The sequence below is a fragment of the Ahaetulla prasina genome, chromosome 2, assembly GCF_028640845.1.
Source record: "Ahaetulla prasina isolate Xishuangbanna chromosome 2, ASM2864084v1, whole genome shotgun sequence".
In the NCBI taxonomy this organism is placed as follows: Eukaryota; Metazoa; Chordata; class Lepidosauria; order Squamata; family Colubridae; genus Ahaetulla; species Ahaetulla prasina.
The window spans coordinates 250,859,211-250,877,546 of NC_080540.1; the positions used below are offsets into that span (position 1 = coordinate 250,859,211).

Genomic DNA, 18,336 nt, shown 5'->3' on the forward strand with positions numbered 1-18,336 from the left:
AAATACATGCTAGTTGCCAAGTACCCAAGTTTTGATCATGTGAGCATGGGGATGCTGCAATAATGATAAATGTGAAAAGAAACGATCATAAGTCATTTTTTTTCAGTGCTGTTGTAACTTCAAACAGTCACTAAATGAATAGTTGTAAATCGAGGCTTGTCTGTAATTAGGAAGTAACATTTCAGGGGTGGGTTTCACTTACCGTTGCTACTGGTTCGCTTGCTTCGCTCGCGCGCATGCCACTTCTGCGCATGTACAGGTCGTATTTGATGATGTCCAGGTGGGTGGGCAAAGCTTCTCGCTGCTACCAGTTCGCCCAAATGTTACAGTGGTGGGTTGCTACTGGTCCGCCCCAGTTTGGGCGAACCGGTAGCAACCCACCACTGTCACATTTGGATTGTAATGCTCAATGAAAGTATTGTACAGGATATTTTACTGCATACCTGGTGTGCTACCTCATGAGCAACAACTCGGCAAATCTGCATTTTATTTGCTATATATTTATCCTCTGGATCATTCAGTAAGGATGTTTCATGGAAAGTCATTAGTCCCCAGTTTTCCATTGCACCCTGTTCCATAAGGGGTACTGCAACGAGATCTAATGGAATTTGAATAAAAAGAATCACTTTAACAATTTAATTCTTAGCATATTAACATAACATAACATAACATAACATAACATCAGAGTTGGAAGGGACCTTGGAGGCCTTCTAGTCCAACCCCCTGCCCAGGCAGGAAACCCTATACCATCTCAGTCAGATGGTTATCCAACATTTTCTTAAAAATTTCCAGTGTTGGAGCATTCACAACTTCTGAAGGCAAGTCGTTCCACTTATTAATTGTTCTAACTGTCAGGAAATTTCTCCTTAGTTCTAAGTTGCTTCTTTCTTTGACCAGTTTCCACCCATTGCTTCTTGTTCTACCCTCAGGTGCTTTGGTGAACAGCCTGACTCCCTCTTCTTTGTGGCAACCCCTGAGATATTGGAACACAGCTATCATGTCTCCCCTAGTCCTTCTTTTTGTTAAACTAGACATACCCAGTTCCTGCAACCGTTCTTCATATGTTTTATCCTCCAGTCCCCTAATCATCTTTGTTGCTCTTCTCTGCACTCTTTCTAGAGTCTCAACATCTTTTTACATCGTGGCGACCAAAACTGGATGCAATATTCCAAGTGTGGCCTTACCAAGGCATTATAAAGTGGTACTAACACTTCACGTGATCTTGATTCTATCCTCTGTTTATGCAGCCCAGAACTGTGTTGGCTTTTTAACAGCTGCTGCACACTGCTGGCTCATATCTAAATGGTTATCCACTAGGACTCCAAGATCCCTCTCACAGGTACTACTATTGAGCAAGGTACCACATATACGGTACTGGTGCATTTTGTTTTTGGCCTAAATGTAGAACCTTACTTTTTCACTGTTGAATTTCATTTTGTTAGATAGCGCCCAATGTTCAAGTCTGTCAAGATCTTTCTGTAACTTGAGCCTATCTTCTGGAGTGTTGGCTATTCCTGCCAGCTTGGTGTCATCTGCAAATTTGATGAGTTCCCCATCTATCCCCTCGTCCAAGTCATTGATGAAGATGTTGAAGAGTACTGGGCCTAAAACAGAGCCTTGGGGTACTCCACTGCATACTTCCCTCCATGTGGATGTAGTTCCGTTGAGGACTACACGTTGAGTGCGGTTGGTCAGCCAATTACGAATCCATCTGGTGGTGGTGCTGTCTAACCCACATTTTTCTACTTTATCTAGTAGTAGGTTATGGTCTACTTTATCAAATGCTTTACTGAAGTCCAAGTAAATTATATCGACAGCATTCCATTATATCCATATTACATACTGTAAATCCTTTTTACATACCACAAGATACTCAAGATTAATAATATCATTCACTTAAATCTACAAATTCTACTTTATGTAATTTAGCCAATTTCAATTTCAAATATGTTTACTTTATTATCTCTGGCAAGATTCACATATTATGCTAAGTGAGTACGACTGAGTTGTTCAACCATGTCTAGAGGCCTCCTCACACATAGTGGTAAACCACAAAGCAAGATTTATAAACCACAATGCTAGGTCCACACATAGTCACTCACATTAAGAATTACACAGGAACTTAGAAGAATGTCTTACATGCATTCGCACAAGAGCCTGAAAATAATGATTCTCTCAACAGTGTTTCAACCCAAAACTTCCCCAGGCCTTTTCAAGATTCAATCTGGGATTGAAATTTATACACACAAAATATGTACTATTCATTCATAACAATCTATAATGCCTTGGTTTTATTTTGTATAAGATGGGACAAACTTGTGGAGGCTTCCAAACTTCTACTGTTCTACCTTATAAGATTCCTGGAATCCTGTTGTGTATTTTTCTTGACTTAGCCTATCTCAATGGGGTGACATTATAAACAATATATAGCATCTAGCAGAAGCTTCATGTAATAATTTGATACATATTAGCATGAGTTTCCATAGTCTCCTAAAGACATTGACAACATGAATCCCAGAAAACTGGGCAGTTTGCTTGCTTGCTTGTTTGTTTGTTTTTATAACCCAACCCCAAAGGATTCTGGGCAGCTTACAACATCAAACAAAAACAAAACAAAATATTCCCTTAATAATAAATAGCTAAATCCTGAGCAGTATTTTAAAAATTCCCAAATGAAAAGTATTCACATTCAGTCGGCTGGAACTAAAATCCATTGAAATGTAACAGTAATTATAGCAAGATGGGAGCTGCATGGAGGCTGGCTGGGAAATTCTGGGAGTTAAAAGTCCATGCATCTTAAAATTACCAAGATATGGAACCTCTGGATAAGAGTAGAGGACTCCAGAATAGAATAGAATAGAATAGAATAGAATAGAATAGAATAGAATAGAATAGAATAGAATAGAATAGAATAGAGCAGAGCAGAGCAGAGCAGAGCAGAGCAGAGCAGAGCAGAGCAGAGCAGAACAGAACAGAACAGAACAGAACAGAATAGAATAGAATAGAATAGAATAGAATAGAATTTTTTTATTGGCCAAGTGTGATTGGACACACAAGGAATTTGTCTTGGCGCATATGCTATCAATGTATATAAAAGAAAAGATACATTCATCAAGAATCATAAGGTACAACACTTAATGATAGTCATAGGGTACAAATAAGCAATCAGGAAACAATATCAATATAAATCGTAAGGATACGATTTATTTAAGGATATGACTGCAACAAAGTTACAGTCATACAGTCATAAGTGGAAGGAGATGGGTGATGAGAACAATGAGAAGATTAATAGTAGTGCAGATTTAGTAAATAGTTTGATAGTGTTGAGGGAATTATTTGTTTAGCAGAGTGATGGCATTTGGGAAGAAACTGTTCTTGTGTCTAGTTGTTCTGGTGTGCAATGCTCTGTAGCATCATTTTGAGGGTAGGAGTTGAAACAGTTTATGTCCAGGATGTGAGGGGTCTATAAATATTTTCACAGCCCTCATAAAATGGAGACTATTACAGGAAGGCCTGGTATTTCACCCCCATCTTTCAGCGGAGCCTTTTTTGATGAGCAGGACTGTAGTTGCTGCTGCATCTGGCCATCTTTTAAACATTCTGGTAATCCAGAAATATCAAACTCCCACAAGTTTGGTGATACTCTATAGGCCAGCAGTCTCCAACCTTTCTGGTTCGGTAGACTGGTAGAGGCAGGGAGGGGAGAGGGGATGGTTTCGCGCATGCGCCGCTTTCACAAATGCATCTTAATGTATGTGCACTAGCCCACCACTTCCACAGCCCAGTTCCCAACAGGCTGCGGCCTGGAACTGAGCCACAGACCATGGGTTGGGGATCCCTGCCATAGGCATTTGTGTACTGTCTGTTTGAAAAACTTTTGTATGATCTATTGTAAGTCATTCTAGCCATTTTTCAAACAGAGAAGCAAGGTAATAAATATTCCAAATACAATATAATAAAATATGGTATGCATCAAAATGTTAATTGTCAAAGAACCAATGACTCTCTGAACAATAGTAATGCAGGCTTTTAATAGTTACATTACAAATTACTAAATTAAGGTCAGAAATAAGATACAACAGTATTTTTGAAGCTACTATGTTTGCAAGTCACAATAGTCTTTTAAACATTTTTAAAAGCTAACAAGCTAGCATACCTGTTTTTGAAAGAGGATAACTGATGTTTAGTAAGTCTTCCAGGTATGAAAATATTGGCCCTATGATATTTAAAGCATAATTAGTAAATCCTTTTTTAACTGCATCCTTCCGAGCCCAAATACGTATCTATTAGAAAGAACAGAAGTATTATTTCAGATAGTAAGAATCAAGCCCATAATTATCCCATTTTTTCCTTTAGTGTATGTCTATTTTATATTTTACATCTTCTGATACCTTTTAGTTTTTTCATATAGTCAGCCATATGTTTAGACTAGATTTAGCATTTTTATCTACCTATTATTGTTATGTACATTGCAGTTTCCTTAACTATTGTGACTAACTAGTGTTGTTGGGAGTCAGAAAGCATGCAAATCTGATAAATATATAAATGTAAACGAATAAAGGCAACCGTTGATTGGTTTCACATAACACAGTAAATTACATATTAAGGTTTGCAAACCACAATGGCTGACTGCAGTATTTAATTTAAAATTAGGATACTCACATTTTAGCTTAGAATAACACGTGACTGACTATGTCTACTATGATTTTATGTTGCTCAATTGCAAAAAAGTTCTGAGTGGCTCACAAATAATACAAAAAGAATAACAAGGAATTTAAAAAAAATATATATCCCCAAATCAGGAACAACTATTACTGCCTTCTACACAGAAAAGACTTACTACACTATCAAACCCCAAAGCTTTCTGGAACAATCAGGCCTTAGTGGTTTTCCTGAATGCCAATTAGGTTGGAGCTTACCTTCACAATTCCAAAGAAGAGGACAGCAACAGAAAAGGTATGACCTCATGGTCCTTGGCGATGGCAACCCCACGTGGATGGGGTTCAAAAAGTGCTCTTTCCACTAGACTTTATTGCATAGAAAAAAAACTCTAGGAGACAGCAGTCTTGCAAGTATATAGGTCTCAAACAATGTAGGGCTTTTAAGATAAGCTCTGATGCTGCTTGAATTGCACTGGAAACCAAATGACAACCAGTGTGATGATGGCCTCATTCAGTGAAATCAAGAGGCATTTCTAATTAACTTCTCAGGCTGTTCTATTTGAACCAACTGCAACTTCCAGCAGATTCTTCCAAGTACAGCAAATTGCAGACGCCCAACTGAATTGTGACTAAGGCATAAGTAATCCTAATTACTGAATGAACTATAAGAAGGTGGGTTCAGCTAACTATCTGAACCATAAAGACCTTTTACAAAGGTCTGAGATACAATAACAGTTCTGCATGGCATAAGGCCTGAAGGACTGTTTTATGCCAACTGTTTTTCCCATCTGGTACAATCAAGTGGGATAGGTAAAGTGCAAGTCCCACTGATTAAACTGTGATTAAACTGTAATTAATCTTACAGGAGGCAAGAAATGTGCTTTTTCTCTTGAAGTACCAGCTCTCCAGAACCATATCCTCCCCAGAGATTTATATGGCTTCACCCTTATGATATTTATAAAACTGTAAAAATATGATCCTGGAGATAGGGCAATTGTATCAAACTAAATGTTAGTTTAACGCAAAGTATGATTCCAGTTTAAGCGTGGGTAAAAATCAAGTTTGCATCCAATCATATTTAAACTGGCAAGACAATCCTGAATTAATCATTAAGAAAAATAAGCACTTGCTCAGAGCACCAAGGGAAGGGAAGGTATTACAGTTTTTCCTCTGGCTATGATACTATTAACTCTTTCACTGCCACACTCAAGTTCAGTAAAAAAAAAATGTACCGGTAATTGTCCTTATTTGCTGTGTTCAACTTTAATCTGCATTGTTATAAAATATTTCTTTCACACAGGGAGTAAAAAAAGTTTAAACATTCGTTTTGAAGGTGTTGTCTGATAATACATTTGTTTCCATCTCTTGGCTTGAGAGGGGGGCAACATTGGTGAGCCAGGGTTAGGGCATCATCTGGTCTTAATCTGAGACAAGGCCGAGCCGAAAGCAAACATGCAAACATGTTTATCACAGGTAAACTATTCAAAATTCTATCACGCAAGTGAGACTTTTGCAATTGCTGCAAATAAAGATGAAGTTAGAGCAGGAGTGGGAAACTATGGCAAGTTTTTGATCTGTGGACTTCGGGCTGGTTCAGGAATTCTGGGAGTTGAAGTCCACAGGTCATGAAGTTGCCATAGTTGCCAGCCCCTGTTTTAGAGGCTGGTGCTTTGCTTTACAACATGTTATCTACCTATTCATTTATTATAATGTTTTTTATAAAGGGGAAATCTCAGGAATACTTTCGTGCACACGGTTGCATTGTGTCTTTTCATTGACCTATATACCAGTAGTGTGAGTGTGTGTGTGTGAGTGTATGTACACACACACACACATATATATATATGGTTTTTTTGTCGAAGTACCTGGTCTGCCTCAATGTGGGAGGGAGCATACTGCTTCCTTTTCACCTTTCAGCTCCAATCCAGTAGCCCTCAAGCAGTTGCATTCATGACAAACCATTTTATACCAAATATATATTGCTAATAATAAATGTGACTGCTTGAGGGCTCCTGGATTGGAGCTGAAAGGCAAGAGGGAAGCAGTATCCTGCCTCCCACATTGGGGCAGACCAGGTGCTTCAACAGAAAAACACTTAATCTCTCCCCTGGCTCAGCTGATAAACGGAGGAGAACTTGTGGCTCAGAGGTTAATACTACTGCTAAATATCCAGGCAGTCCACGTTCGAATCCAAGTAAGGGTATGGCTAGCTGATGAAAGCTAAAAAGCTTAAAATAGATCTATACTAATCCCCCTTTATTTCTTCATCAGCAATAGTGTGTGTGTGTGTGTGTGTGTGTGTGTTACTAAATCAATTAAATTCAGGAATGTCTGCTGTAACACAAAACTTAATCACAAATGCAAATACATACTGATAGTATAATGTAATCTCAAGAGCTTTATTTACCTGATTGCCTCTTTCAGTTACAGACTACAAAAGCAGTGATATACGTAGACATTTTCAGGGTTGTTTCAAATGTTGTGATAGTCCAGTTAATTGGTGTTGTTTCATTCATCAAAGCACTCAGTGCACTGTCATTGACATCTTTGTACTCAGATACATCTATTTAAAAATAAAGAAGCAACCCAAATATATGTTAGCTAATTTTTTTGTACCTTCCACTCACTTTTTGGCTTCTGGTGACTGCCTGCATAAGTCCCCAACTATTTTGCAAGGTTTTTCAGAAGTGGTTTATCATTGCCTTCTTCTCAGGGCTGATTCGCCCAAATGCGCCCAGCTGGTTGTACATCTAGAATTTGTCTTTTAGTTTCTAATCTGATGCCTTAATCTCTACGCCAAAGTGATTCTTATATCAGCTACGTACATAAAATACCATATTTCATAAATAAATAGTGTAGTTTATTACTTTCCATATACTTCATATTGCATTGCAGAATTGAGGAATCCATAGCCCATGTCAGGTCTTCACTTCCAACAATCCCAACATTATAGTTATCAAGTTCAGCAACAGAGATTTTCAGCTCTTATGGGAGGGGAGAGATAAAACATCATCTTTTTAAAATAAAGTCAGTCAAAAATAATGGGCTAAGCCTGAAATTCCTTAAATTTATTTATTTTATTTATTTATTTTATCAAATTTTTATACCGCCCTATCTCCCGAAGGACTCAGGGCGGTTTACAGCCCGATAAAAATACAAATATAATACAAGATAAAAACTAATTAAAAAACTTATTTAACTAGGCCCAAAATTTAAAATTACAATTAAAATGATAAAAACCCCATTAAAATTAAATTTAAAGTTAAAATTCTAATCCAGTCCTGCACAAATAAATAGATGTGTTGTAAGCTCGCGGCGGAAGGTTCGAAGGTCCGGAAGTTGACGAAGTCCTAGGGGGAGTTCATTCCAGAGGGTGGGAACCCCCACAGAGAAGGCCCTTCCCCTGGGTGTCGCCAGTCGGCACTTTTAAAATTTCAAAAGTCCAGTAATGCAACTACCAAAAAAATTGGCTTGCTTCTATCATACTGCATACTGATGGGTAAGATAGGCACAATATATTTGCTTCTACCAATAATACACCAATACTCTCTATATACTCTCTCTTCTAGCAGAGAAGATTTAAAATTGAAATCCACTCCTTAGGATAATTCATAGTCTCTTCAAACTCTGCAATGAAATTCATAACCTCCTTCATAAACGCATTTCTCCAAGACAGCCACTGTGATATAAAGGTTACATAGATAGTAACATTACAATCCGCCATCAGCCATGGAACTTTACTAGGTGATTCTGGATCAATCACTCTTCTCACCATGCCCAACCTCATGGTGGATGTGATGTAGGGGTGAAATTCAGCAGGTTCTGACAGGTTCTAGAGAACTGGTAGCGGAAGTTTTGAGTAGCTCGGAGAATCGGCAAATACCACCTCTGTCTGGCCCCAGAGTGGGGTGGGAATGGGGATTTTGCAATATCCTTTCCCTGCCACACCCACCCAGCCACTCTATGCCCACCGAGCCACACCCACAGAATCGGTAGTAAAAAAAAAATTGAATTTCTCCACTGATGTGGTAAGAATATGAAAGCAGACTCCCCTATCTCCATCTCTCATGAAAGCAACCTTCATCTTCTTAGGGGCAAAAAACCAAAGCTTTCTGGAATACACAGCCAACTTGAAGCATCTGCAAAAGATGCGAGTGAATTCAGAATCATATATGAAAGTGCTTCCTGTGTCGTAGATAGTGTGTAAATCTAGCTTCTATTTTCCACCAAAAGCGTATGAATATTATTGCACTTATCAATTTATATTTCTAGTATAGCAGCAGGAAACACTTGTTATAAGCAACATCAAGTTGGACGGATATTTAATTTTCCAATCTGGTGCTACTTGATTATCAAGCCGCAAAGTTTCTTTGGTATTTGTAGCTGAACTCATTGAGATAGAATTTGTTCCAGATGTGATTGCTGTGAAAAACTGGGCAAGCAAAACAAATGAAAATAAAGGGGAGGGGGAATCAAAGCTGAGCAAATAGCTCAGTTTTTAATGTGCTAGCATTCAGATTTTACATATCCAGAGTATCTTACTGTTTAGTTATGGTACTATTGTTGCTACAACCTGGGTAACATAATATTGCCATCTAGTTCGGCTTCAGAAGCTAAACAGGGATGGGCTTGATTAGTACTTGGATGGGAGATGATTGAGATTTTCCATAACTATAGTCCAAACATGGAAGTGGAAAAAACATTACAGAAGAATTACTGTACAGTGTTAACACTTCCCTATTGTACTAAGAAAGCTACAAAATTGTATGTTCATGAAACCAGCATGAGCTGTGCTCACTTTCAATAAGACTTTATTTATGTTAAATCTTTACTTACCTAAAGCTAGCATATTGGAAAGTGCAACATAGCTGGGATGGTGAACAATGCTGATATTAAAAGTAGCTTTCATTGCAGGTTCATCAAAACATGGGTAAACATGCCTTGCAGCTGTTGGTTGTAGCTGTGAAACAATCATCCACCTAATTAAAATACAAATAGAAATCAATTTAATCATTTTAAAACAGTCATGCAAACAAAACCAGATATTTGCATAGATACCTTCAAGGTGGTGCTCCTCTAATCCAGTCCAATAGCCAATGAAGTTATCCACACATAGCCTTACATCCTTGATGTCATCATAAAATGATACACGGGACATTAACATCCCAATATGCAAGAAACTTACAGACTGCCATCCATACCTACTTGCTTCCAAATCACCTAATCTACCATCTATAATCAGCCTTTACACTACAACTACATTTGTTCTGACTCACTTAACCCAATGATGAAATTAAATCAGGCATTCAGTAGACTGAATCAGCCACCATCAAGTACAAAAGATAAAACAGTCAAGCCAGATAATTTCCAGGGAGGGGATAGCAATAGCAATAGCACTTAGAATTACATACCACTTCATAGTGCTTTACAGCTCTCTCTAAGCAGTTTTTACAGAGTCAGCACTCAGCAATCTGGGTCCTCATTTTACCGACCTTGGAAGGATGGAAGGCTGAGTCAATCTTAATATTAAAAGACAGATCACAGAAACAGAACAGGAAACACCACTGATTATCACCTGTCATAACTCAAGGCATTCAAATGCATGATTGCCTATTGCTATAGGCAATACTGAAAGCTTTCTTAGGCAATGGGCAGCTGGACCATGCTTGAAGCAGATCCTCAGAAGCAACAAGGAACAACAGGAGAATGATACCAGGGATTGCATTGATTGATGAATGGTGGCCACTAGAAATATTTTTTTCATATATGATCCAGTAGGTTGCAGTGATTCTGGATGGAGCAGGTAGTCGTGAAAGTATAGTTTATTGGTCAAAACTATAAATAACTATAAACACAGGGCAATAGTATAAGTACAATATATTTCAGTGATGGGAACCAGGTAAGGTTTAAATGTTATACCAACCAAAGGCCCTTTTATATAGGCTTTTACCTGTTGTATCAGAAACCATGGATCCACAAGGACCCTCAAATCATAGCCCTATCCCTTCAGGGGTGGTGCCTTCCTGCTTCCCTTCCTACCAATTTAGAGGTAGGAAATCTCCTAGGAATTGATCGAGAACATTGGTGGGCAAACAGTGCATCTAACTTGGCACTCAGCTTCAGCCTGTTCAGTCCCAAGTTGGAGATGGGAATGCACCTGTCTCCCCCGACTTGCCACTTCAAGTCTAATTTACCACCCAAAGAAATGAACATGTTCCATACAAAGGTTTCATGCTCCATTATTTTGAAGATTCTAATGGTAGATGGCACGAAACATTATATAAATAAAGTCCAAGGGGAGTTACTATCCAGGCTGCTGAAATACTGTATTCTACAATGCACATGCCATTGTATTTGGCATTATGAATGCTATTTCTCAAAGCAAATTTGTTAACCCTTAGTTTAACTAAAAATTCTTCTAAAGAAATGAAGAGTCCTTCTTGGTTTCAGAAATGCTACTTCTCTTTAGGTGAATGGAAAGCGGAGATGCTTTAAAGCATATGGACTCAAGCTAAATATACCTACTTGTGTTTTTTTAGGTCAAAACCCTCACTTTTCAATCTTAATTCCAATACAAAAAATGAGAAAATGTAATCAAGGACAAAGGTTTTTTTAAAAAAATACATGCAGAGCAGTGGTGGGTTTCAAATTTTTTTACTACCAGTTCTGTGGGTGTGGCTTGGTGGGTGTGGCATGGCTTGGTGGGAGTGGCAGGGGAAGGATACTGTAAAATCTCCATTCCCACCCCATTCCAGGGGAAGGTTACTGCAAAATCCCCATTTCCTCCCAATCAGCTGGGACTTGGGAGGCAGAGAATAGATGGGGGTGGGGCCAGTCAGAATTTTTACTACCGGTTCTCCAAACTACTCAAAATTTCCTCTACCGGTTCTCCAGAACTGGTCAGAACCTGCTGAAACCCACCTCTGATGCAAAGTCTTTTAAACATGCCCCAGTTTTTCATTCTTATTTTTACTTTCTCTTTAGTCATAAATTATATACACACACACACATATACAGTGTGTATATATACACACAGACACACAGCTTTATGGATAAAGATGTCATGGAAATTTGCCAAAGAAAGGAGTACATCAATTGCAACTCTTTATTCTTTCCAAGAAACAGGACACACACACACCGACCAATAAAAAAGATTCTTTGGGGTTCGGGGTGGGAAATCTAAGAGAGCTGGTTCATGAACAAGTTTTAGGGAAGCTTTGTGTGGAAGTAAAAAAAAGTTATTTTATTGTAAAACCAAAGCCACACCCTCACAACAAGACAGACCAGCTGAGGGTTCCATTGTTAAAGAGGAGGATGGAACATGAAGATAAACTGGCAACTCGAGTGCTGGATTAGCATGGAATGCCTGCAGTTTCTCAATTTATTAGCAAAGTTTCCTTGTTGAGGCTTCCCCAACCCCACCCCCTCCACTCACACCCACACCAATTTGTATGTGAAGAGATTAGGGTTTCCTCATGGTTTTTGCTGCAACAGCATTAAAAGGGCTTTGGGGGCAGCAGAAACTTCACTGATCTTGCAGCACTCAAGCTGATCTTATTTTATCTGTGCAAGTGGGAGAGCCAGAGGGCTGGGGGAGACAATCTGTAGCTTCAAGTCATTATTTTTCCATTGCAATATGTTCCATACGCCTTATGGTTCATGTTATAGTTGAAACTTACCCAGTTTTAAATGTACTTTAATGGGCTCCCTGACAATTTCATATATAGGAAGTTTCTTGTATTCATCTGGAGTTCTGAAGCTTTGCATAGTAAGGCATGGCAGCTTCACTGATTAAATTACAGTAGGAAAGACAGGTCGGTGAACTATAAATCATATTTTACATGCCACACACCATGGCGATTATGTTTTACATGGTTAAGCTCTTTTCAGAGCAGCTTTAATAAGTGTTATGCTATAAATATTATGCTTAATGTCCCCAGGCAGGAAACTCCCATGCTGTGTCTGATTTTAGTGTAACGTTGCATAAACCCAGAAAGTGTCATTTGTAAATCATGATTTATGAGAGGAGTGGTTAAGCTGCAGTCCTGGAAACCACCATCACCCATCTTACCCTGACGGTTGAAAAATAAAGTTACAATTTTCCACCATCTTGATGTGAGAAACATCATCAAACTGTTGTGTAGACAGACTTCCCCCCCCCCGCCCTCTCTCTCTCTCTCTCTCTCTCTCTCTCTCTCTCTCTCTCTCTCCTTCTTTCTCTCCCTCTTCCTCCTTTCTCTCTCTCTTAGGAATTCCCAAAAGTTCCTTCAAAACACCAACTCCCTTTCCACATACTGTATGCAGTATGATTTGCTCTAAATTGTGGTTCTCAGTTTCAGGGGGGGAAAATGTTAGTGCAGGTAGTCCTCCCTTAAACTGCTACATTTGGGACCAGCAAGACCGTTGCTTGGTGACATGGTCATTAAGCGAAACATCACATGAACATACTTTGCAATTTTACTACCAGCTTCTTCATTGATTTTGCTTTGAGAAGCTGTGAAGATCTGCAAACGGCAATTTATTATTTTTTTGCATTTATATCCCGCCCTTCTCCAAAGACTCAGGGCGGCTTACACTATGTCAAGCAATAGTCTTCATCCATTTGTATATAATATACAAAGTCAACTTATTGCCCCCAACAATCTGGGTCCTCATTTTACCTACCTTATAAAGGATGGAAGGCTGAGTCAACCTTGGGCCTGGTGGGGCTTGAACCTGCAGTAATTACAAGCAGCTGCTGTTAATAACAGACTGTCTTAGCAGTCTGAGCCACTCAAGGACCCAATAATATGACTGCAAGATGCCTCAATGGTGCTAAATGCCTGCCAGTTGTGAAGCATTCAAAGCTCAATCACATGATGGTAGGGATGCTGCAACAACTGTAACTTTTTCAGCAGGATCACAAACAATTGTCAAGCAGGATAGTTGTTAAATAGGGAGTACCTGTATTACTTTTGATTACAAAAAAGTTACCCAGTTCCATTTTATGTATTAGCATTATACAGGAATCCGGTCAACTCTAGATTAGTCAACACACCATGCTCAATGCACCAGGATTTAGCAGAATATATGAGCCCCACCTATAATACTTCACAATTTCTATTTGTTCAAGGAAGTAAAGGATGAGCCTGGTCCAACCTAGTGTTTTCCAGATGTGTTAGATGACAATTCCAGGAAAGAATAACCACACAAGTCAGAGAGAGTGCCAGGATAGGAAAGAGTGGATTAGTTTTTTACATGTTTCAAAACACGCTGCTATTTGGACAGCAAGCATGCTGCCAAATGAGGAGAGGAGTTGACCTTATGTCTCATTGCTCAGAAGATAAAACAACATGGATTGTCAAGGGCATTGCAGAAAAAGAAAGCCGATTTATTTTAATTTCAACAAGTTTTCAAATAAAAAGAATGCTCGCCTTGTGCAAATAAATAACAAACATCTTGACTTCAGCTTTGGTGCATCTTGCAATGTGTCACTGCTCATTCTGGCCTCCTTTCCTACTACCAGGTCCATCCCAGATTGTAATTTGCTACAGCCGCTCTTGTCTTTTGTAACATTCCATGGGAGATTATTCTGAAATGTTATCTGCAATGCTTGCAGCTTTACAAGTTTGTTTCCTCCAGCCCTGTTTTTGCATGCAATTCTTACAAGTTATTTTGACATTCCTTTCTCCTTTTTAAACCAAGTAGTGGTTAAGGTGTGGGCCTAGAAACCAAGAGACTCTGAGTTCTAGTCCCATTTCATGCTTGAAAAAGCGGCAGAGTGAGAGTGAGTCACTCTCTCTCAGCCCAAACCACTTCTTAGGTTCTTGTTGTTGTCGGGAAACTAAGAGAAGGAAGGAATATTAGATAAGTTCTCCACCTTGAGTTCCTTATAAAATGAAGACAGCATAAAAATCTAACAAAATAAATACCTCATTTGTGAGAATGAGGTCCTTCTAAATGAGAAAGGGTGCTGACTGCCTTGTCACATGCCTTACACTACTGAATTTATTTCATTTTTATCCACTTTATTTTTCTCTACTTTTTTGTTTATTCTTCAACGATGGCATAGCCTGTAAAATTCTTACCTGTCTCACATGCAAGGGTTTTGTGGGAAAACATCAGGTAAATCTATCCATGTGACTGACAGGCAATGGCAGCAGGAATCACTAAGCAGCTACATTAGGACAGAAATTGTGGGGGCACCAGGGTGCAAATAGCAGAGGATCTCAGGGAGAAGAGAGTTGAGACATCCACCTTTCATCCTACTGGTACAACCAAACTACAAAAAGATAGGAAAGTCATCCATGCCTCTGTAGAAAGTTAGCACCCACCCCTCTCCTAGAAGAATGAAATATTCTACGAAATATTAAAGAGGCAGAATATTTCCCCTAAAAGAGAAATAGAAATCTTCAGGGACACAGAAACTTAGCCCAGCAGATATTTTGGTGCCATCTTATCTACAAAAGACCTTCAGCTCCAGGCTGATATAATTAACCCTCAATCAAGATCCAAACCAGGACAAAGCCATTAAGCCATTATAGGAATTGCCCAAAGCCCCTTCATTACATCACCCAGTAAGATTCAACCAAGCCTGGAACTCAAGACAACCTACAAAGTTACCCCTGCATGGCCCCATGACAACCAATCAGGATACATTTCTTGCCACAGGAACAGGAAGCAAGTTCAAAGCCCAAGAGATGGTATACATCTCTCTCCCTCTCTTACCCAGGTGCTTGATTGCCCAGGACCTCAAACCATGTGGTCCTGTCCACCATTAAACCATCTTTCCAAACAGCTTCCATGTTTCCAGTGTCTTTCTCCCCACTTGGAACTGAACCCAGATGGACATTTCTTCCAACATTTCTTTAACATGCTTTTTCCATTGGAAATGTTGAGATAGTTTCAAACTGACAGTGCAAAAATTGCCCCAGCTCTACAATACTGGTGACCTTTTTGACAATCTTTCACTTTTTATCTAGAGAAGTGCTGACAGGATTTAAAAAGCAAATTCAAGCATGCCCATTTTTCCGTTTAATCAATTTTGCCAAACATCTCCCAACTCACAATAAAATAGCGCTCACAACTCACAATAAAATACTTGAGGGGCTCCTACAAAAATGAGAGGGTCAATCTATTTTCCAAAGGCACAAGAAACAATGGATGGAAACTAACCAAAGAGAAAAGCAACCTAGGACTGAGGAGAAACTTCCTAAAGGTGAAAGCAATCAACCAATGGAATAGCTTGCCTTCAGAGGTTGTGGCTGCTCAATCATTAAAGGCTTTCAAAAAGAGATGGGACAACTATGTGTCTGAAATGATATAGGGCAGTGATGGCTAACCTTTTCCTGACCGAGTGCCCAAAGCACACATGCCCGAACCCCCAAAATGCAATTTGTGCATGGCCCCATGCATGTGCCCCACACCTGTGCATGCATGCACACCCCTGCATGCACCATGCACATGCACCCCCGGTGGCAGTCTGCCCCTGCGCATGCGCAGCAAAGACCCAAAGACCAGCTGGCTGGTGGGAGGTGTGCATGCATCCGCAGCAGCGCAGAACTGGGGCGATGGCTCACATGCCATCAGAGAGGGCACTGCATGCCACCTCTGGCACGCGTGCCATAGGTTCGCCATCACAGATATAGGGTCTCCTGCTCGAGGGAATTGGACTAGAAGACCTCTGAGGTCCCTTCCAACTCTATTATTCTATGTTCTCTATGTTCTAAACTGGGTGCTTCACGGCAGAATCAATACAGCTGGCTGGACCACACATACATTAAATGCAGGCCCTGTATGATCAATCTGTACCATTGTCCCATCCTGTATCTTTTTCTTCCAAGAAGGAACAAGAAGTAGCCAACAGCGCAGCAGTTACAAAAGGTCTTGGGCAATAACAGGGAGTATCAGCTGATCACAGAAGTGTTACTTAATACCCTTTATTATTGAAAAACAGTCAACCAGCTGGATGCATTGTCACCGAAATTCATTTCATTCTATTTTGGAAACAGGGCATCCTTTTTCTTATATTTATCTTCTTGACGATAATGGTAGGGTGGCCTTAGAATAACTCCTTAGATGTGCATTCTGCCTTTCTTTCCCGGATAGGGTTCAAAATAGCGAGTTCTCACCGGCCCTATTATAAGCCTTCAAGCAGCATCCTTGGGAACAAGACCTTACCTCTTCTCGCCTTCGTCCTTGTAGGTGTTCAGGAAGAGCCCGAAGTATTCCGGCTCCGGCTGAATCTTCCCCTGAAAGGCAAACCGCAGCTCGTAGAGGCTGCCCGCTCTCAGGGTCTCCAGCAGTTCGAGCACCAGGTACTGGTTCCCAGGGGCCGTCCACACCTCCCCCAGCGGGATGCTGCGGGTGGAGTTGGCGGCCGCCTCTTCCAGCGGACCCCACACTGAAGCGCTCCGGTAAGTCAGCTCGGCGCTGTGCAGGAGCACCGCGGAGGTGGCTTCGTGGCACCGCACCGTGATGTTCACCTGTCCCGAGTGCGTGCGGGGCTTGGGGAGGCCGGGCGCCAGGTGAGGCCAGAGCAGGAGCGAGTAGTGAATCGGCGTGACGTGCCGGGGCAAGCGCTGCTGGTCCCAGGGTCCTGGGGGCCGGGCCGTGGGCTCCGCGCTGGCGTTGGCCCAGGGCGTCGTCGGAACGGCTGGGCTCGGCTGCTCGAATTCTTTCGGTCCCCGCGCGCAACGCCCGTAGAGGATCGCCAACACTAGGAGCGCCACCAGCAAGGCGGCCGGGAGCAGGGCCAGCAGCAGCGCCGATTTCTTTCCCAGGTAGAAACCCGAGCGCAGTTTGGCGCTCATGTCAACGCCTGGCTTCCTTCGCCGCTGGGGAAAAGAAAGAAAGACAAAAAAGCGAAGAGTTGCGCCTGAAAGACGCGGGGGGCGAAATAAAAGCCGGAGGGAGGGAGGGAGGAGGGATAGAGGTGGGGCGCCTCTTTCGCCAAACAGCCGAGAAGTGTGGGGGGGGGAGCGCCTCGGGGCCTCTTTAGAAACTTAGGACCGAAGGCATCGGCAACCACACTTGGCCGAGAAAGTATTCAGTTCGGTTCAGTTTGGGCTGCATCGCGGAGCTTCCAGACCGAGATCTTCTCGAAGTAGAGCGCTCTTTGACTAAGCGCTCAACGGCGCAAATCCTGCCGCACCCATAGTCCCATCCCAACGCCTCTGTAGTACCAACAACCCCACTCTCACCCCACCCGGGATCCCCGGCTATCCTATTTCTCCGGAAGACCGAGGAAGCCTTTGGGGGTGGCGTTCCTCGGCTTGTGACCCAGCAGCGGCGGGGGAGGCTTCTCATCCGCCAGCCTTCCTTTCCTTTCCTTAGGAAGAAACGGCGGCAGGCGCCCTAAAGTGGAAGGCGAAGTGGGCTGACGGTGAATAGAGAATGTACCTAAACGTGTCAGCTGGGACTCTTCACGGAAAGAGAAAGGGATGCTGGAGCAGTTTTGGTCCAGGAAGGTCTAAAAACCAGCTCTACGGCATATAAAACAGCTTTTACCAAACTGTAACTTGAACGTTTGAGAAGAACATTTGAGCATAAGAGCACCAGCGTGCCTACCGTCCTTGTCCTAATGTTCCCTTTAATTGTAATCATTTTATGTATTCAATTCATGCTTATACTTATATATATTATCTAATATGTACTCGACAAAATAAATTTAAAAAAAAATAAAAAAAAACCTTCT

At 41.0% G+C, this 18,336-nt stretch overlaps 1 protein-coding gene across 1 annotated transcript in view; it reads right to left on the reverse strand.

Moving 5' to 3' along the window:
• LVRN (laeverin) overlaps positions 1-17,969 on the reverse strand; it is a 46,527-nt gene extending 28,558 nt beyond the window's left edge. Inside the window, 6 exon segments of the mRNA XM_058165983.1 lie at positions 444-598; positions 4,157-4,283; positions 7,069-7,083; positions 7,085-7,224; positions 9,498-9,640; positions 16,821-17,969. Of these exon segments, the coding sequence (XP_058021966.1) occupies positions 444-598; positions 4,157-4,283; positions 7,069-7,083; positions 7,085-7,224; positions 9,498-9,640; positions 16,821-17,452 (1,212 nt within the window). The 5' untranslated portion in view covers positions 17,453-17,969.
• Positions 17,970-18,336: the final 367 nt, after the last annotated feature.